At 51.3% G+C, this 3,929-nt stretch overlaps 1 protein-coding gene across 3 annotated transcripts in view; it reads left to right on the top strand.

The window, feature by feature from the left end:
• Positions 1 to 4: 4 nt before the first annotated feature.
• Positions 5 to 3,929, top strand: part of NIBAN3 (niban apoptosis regulator 3) — a 17,655-nt gene continuing 13,730 nt past the window's right edge. For 2 of the 3 annotated variants that reach the window (XM_014587300.2, XM_014587299.2), the window contains exons 1-4: positions 5 to 59; positions 1,069 to 1,199; positions 2,040 to 2,165; positions 3,137 to 3,251. In XM_014587300.2, the coding sequence (XP_014442786.1) occupies positions 5 to 59; positions 1,069 to 1,199; positions 2,040 to 2,165; positions 3,137 to 3,251 (427 nt within the window). The remainder of the gene's footprint in view (positions 60 to 1,068; positions 1,200 to 2,039; positions 2,166 to 3,136; positions 3,252 to 3,929) is intronic. The other variant, XM_027771301.1, reaches the window with a different exon arrangement.

Raw genomic sequence — 3,929 nt, 5'->3', positions numbered from 1 at the left:
CAGGATGGGCGGGCGGGCCGCGAGGCCTCTGGACAAGCGACAACAGGAGCACGTGAAAGGTGAGTAGGGGTGGGGTGGGAGGGGATGGGGGGTCGTTAAGGGCTAAAGCTGCCCAGTAGACAGATGCCCTGTTCACGTGAATTTCTGATAAGCAAGGAAGAACAAAGTTTAGTGTAAGTATAGCCCCAAAATTTGCATGGGATATACTTATGGGGAAAAAAGTGATATTTTTATAAAAAAAAGAATTTTTAAATTTTAACAGTATTTATTTATTTATTTATTTCATTTTATTTTAATTTGACCAGAGAGGGACAGAGAGGGGGGGGGGGGGAGAGAAAGTGAGAAAGCAAGCTGCCAGGTCTGGGACTCGAACCATGGTGGGTCATGTGGGAATCCAACGCTCCTAACTACCACACCACCTGCCGGTCCTGATTTTTTTTTTTTTTCCTTGAGAGGTTTTTGCTATAGGGCACGTGCACTCACCAGAAAGACAGAGACAGAAAGCAAGAAATCACCCCCCAGGGGAGATGACCACGCCGCAATCCCTTCTCCTCCATTCTCCTCTCGGGATCTTGGGCACCCACGCACATGCACCCGGCGTGAGTTTCAAGCCACTGGGTCCGGGACTCGAACCGCAGTCGGCCATGTGGGAGTCCAGCAATGCCATCTGCTGGTCCCTTGTACAACCAAAGGTTATAGTAGGTCTGGGACCAACAGGTGGTGTGGTGTTTAAGGCGCTGGACACTCCCACATGGTCGATCACAGTTCGAGTCCTGGACCTGGTGGCTTTCTCATTTCTCTCTTTGTGTGTCTCTCTCTGGTCAAATAAAAATAAATGAATGAAAAAAATTTAAAAAGGTCTGTTATACACTAAGTCTGAGTCACTAAACTCCCCCACACCGTCCCGCCTCGTGGATAGACATGGAAGAGGGAGTGAAGGGCGAGTGAAATTCAGGCACATTTAGACGGGCTGCTTCCAGGTGAGGTAGGACCCAGGAGGGGCTTCTTCCCCAAGCAGGTCTGCGGGATCCCCCCAGCCATTCCCTGTCCCCTTGTCCCCCCCTGCAGGTCAGGTGGACGACCTCTTGAGGAGCTTCCTGCCCGGGTACCGCAGGCAGCTGGCCGCCTCGGTCCTGCAGCAAATCTCGCGAGAGCTGGGCCCCCAGGAGTCGGCTGGATGCCAACTGCTCCGGAGCAAAGTGGGTGCAGGGCTGGGAGGGCATGAGGGGACAGGGCGGGGGTGCTTCCGACCACAGACCTCGGCCCTTAACCTGGGGCCACCTTTTACCTTCCCTTTTTTTTTTTGGAGAGGTTTTTGCTATAGGGCGCGTGCGCTCGCCAGAAAGACAGAGAGAGACAGAGAGACAGAAAGCAGGAAATCACCCCCAGGGGGGATGGTCACGCCACAATCCCTTCTCCTCCATTCTCCTCTCGGGATCTTGGGCACGCACGCACACGCGCCCGGTGTGAGTTTAAGCCACCGGGTCCGGGAATCGAACCGTGGTTGACTACGTGGGAATCCAGTGATGTAACCACATGGCATCTGCTGGTCCCTTTCCTTCATTCTTTGTTCTGTGAGTGAGAGAGACAGAGAGAGACAGAAACATGGCAAATCCAATAGAGTCTTTTTCTTTTTCAAATAAATTTGCTGTAGGGCATGTGTGTTTGCCAAAAAGAGAACAAGAGACAAAGAGAGGGACCAGCAGGTGGCGCGATGGTTAAGGATGCTCGACTCCCACATGGCTGACCGTGGTTCGAGTCCCGGACCTGGCTGCTTGCTTTCTCACTTTCCCGCTCTCTTGCTCTGTTCCTCTCTGATCAAGTTAAAAATAAAAAAATAAATAAAATTAAATAAAAAAATCATTAAATGACAACAACAACAAAAAAGCAGGAAAGAGGAATGTCACCACACCAGCAGTCCGAGTGCCCTGTGTTTGGTCGCACTCAGGACTCGGGCCACCGTGGACACTGTCTGGGTGGTCTGGACATGGGGACTCTCATCCCGCGTTCCTGACGCCCACTGCTCCGTCTTCCTACAGAAGCTGCCTCGGGTCCGTGAGCACCGCGGGCCGCTGACCCTGCTGCGAGGCCACCCACCACAGTGGCAGCCCGTCTTCTGTGTCCTGCGTGGGGACGGTCGCCTGGAGTGGTTTGGCCACAAGGAGGTGAGGGAAGGCCGCGTCCCTCCTCCTCCAGGGAGCCTTCCTTTCTTTCTTCTCCCAGTACGAGTGTTTGGCTGGGGGTGGGCGACCACCGTGTCCCATTGCCTGTTGGGTGGATGGGTAAACTGAGGCCAGGCTGGGATAGGATAATGGTCAGATTGACAGTCAGTGTCAGAGCTGAGGTTTAAGCCTCCAGAGAGGGGCCAGTAGGTGGCGTGGTGGTTAAGGTGCTGGACTCCCACATGGCTGGCCATAGTTCAAGTCCCGGACCTGGTGGCTTGCTTTCTCACTTTCCCTCTCTCTCTCTCACTCTGTCTCGCTCTGGTAAAATTTAAATCAATCAACAAATAAGGTAACATAAAATAAAAAAAATATATTTTTAAAAAGTTTAAAAAATTGGGACCAGCAGGTAGCGTGGTGGTTAAGGTGCTGGACACTCCCACGTGGTCGACCATGGTCCGAGTCCTGGATCTGGTGTCTTGCTTTCTCACTTTCCCTCTTTCTCTCTGTGTCTCTCTCTGGTCAAATTTTTAAAAATTAAAATTAAAATAAATGGATGAATAAATAATTTTAAAAAAAGTTTAAAAAATTAATTCTAAAAACAACTTAGAAAAAAGAAGAAGCAGAGGGAGATGGGCCAGCAGGTGGCACGGATGTTAAAGTACTGAATTCCACATGGCTGACCCCGTGGTTCAAGTCCTAGACCCGGCAGCTTGAAAAACACACTGGGTGGGTGTGCGTGTGTGCCCAAAATTCTGGAAAGAGAGTGAAAAAGAAGGAATTGAAGTATGGTCATCCCTCCTGGGGATGCTTTCACATGTTTCCTCTCTCTGTTTATCTCTCTTGGGCAAGTACATGTCTCTAATCCAGGGACAGTCTGGGTCTGGGACTTGAACCACGGCTGACTAAATGGGAGTCCAGTGACACAGCCATGACGCTAACTGCTGGTCCCATGTTTTGGATACCTTTTGTAGGACTATGAAAATGGGGGCCGTTCCCTTGGCTCCACAGCCCTGACGGGGTACTCAGTCCTGACTTCCCAGCATGGGTACCTCCATCTTTTGGACAATCTCTGTGCAGACGCCTCTGGTAAGACCTCAAGAGCAGGTTCCCGCCTCCCGGCCCTGGGCACGGTGGGCATTTGGGACCCGGTTGTCTCTGCAGTTGGGGACAACCTCTGGTTAGAGGGTATTGGATAGCATCTCTGGCCCCTACCCACTCCATGCCAGTACCCCCTGCTCCCCCAGGGATGACAACCAGTAGTCTTTCCAGACATTTCAGTGTCCTCTAGGGGGCAGCGTTGTCCCCTAATGAACCCCTGGTCCGGACAGAAAAAAAAAAAACTACTGCTGGTGGCCAGCAGGGGGCGTGGATCCCACATGTCCTGGACCCCCTCATGGGTAATGGCCACACCGCAGTCCCTTCTCCTCCATTCTCCTCTTGGGATTTTGGGCACACACGCACATGCACCTGGCGTGTTTTCCAAGCTGCAGGATTCAGGACTCGAACCATGCTTGTCCATGTAAGAGTCCACCACCTCACCACTATGCCATCTTCTGGCCCCCAAAATATATACTATTTTTTTTTAAATAATTATTTATTTCATTTCATTTCATTCGTTCATTCCTTTTCATTTGACCAGAGAGAGACACACACAGAGAAAGAGAGAGAGAGGGAAAGTGAGAAAGCAAGCCACCAGATCCGGGACTCAAACATTGGTTGTCCACATGGGAGTGTCCAGCGCCTTAGCCACCATGCCACCTGTTG

Source organism: Tupaia chinensis, unplaced genomic scaffold, assembly GCF_000334495.1.
Source record: "Tupaia chinensis unplaced genomic scaffold, TupChi_1.0 Scaffold000201_1, whole genome shotgun sequence".
NCBI lineage: Eukaryota > Metazoa > Chordata > Mammalia > Scandentia > Tupaiidae > Tupaia > Tupaia belangeri.
The sequence above is the reverse complement of the archived record's forward strand: the minus strand, read 5'-3'. Positions and strand labels throughout refer to the sequence as shown.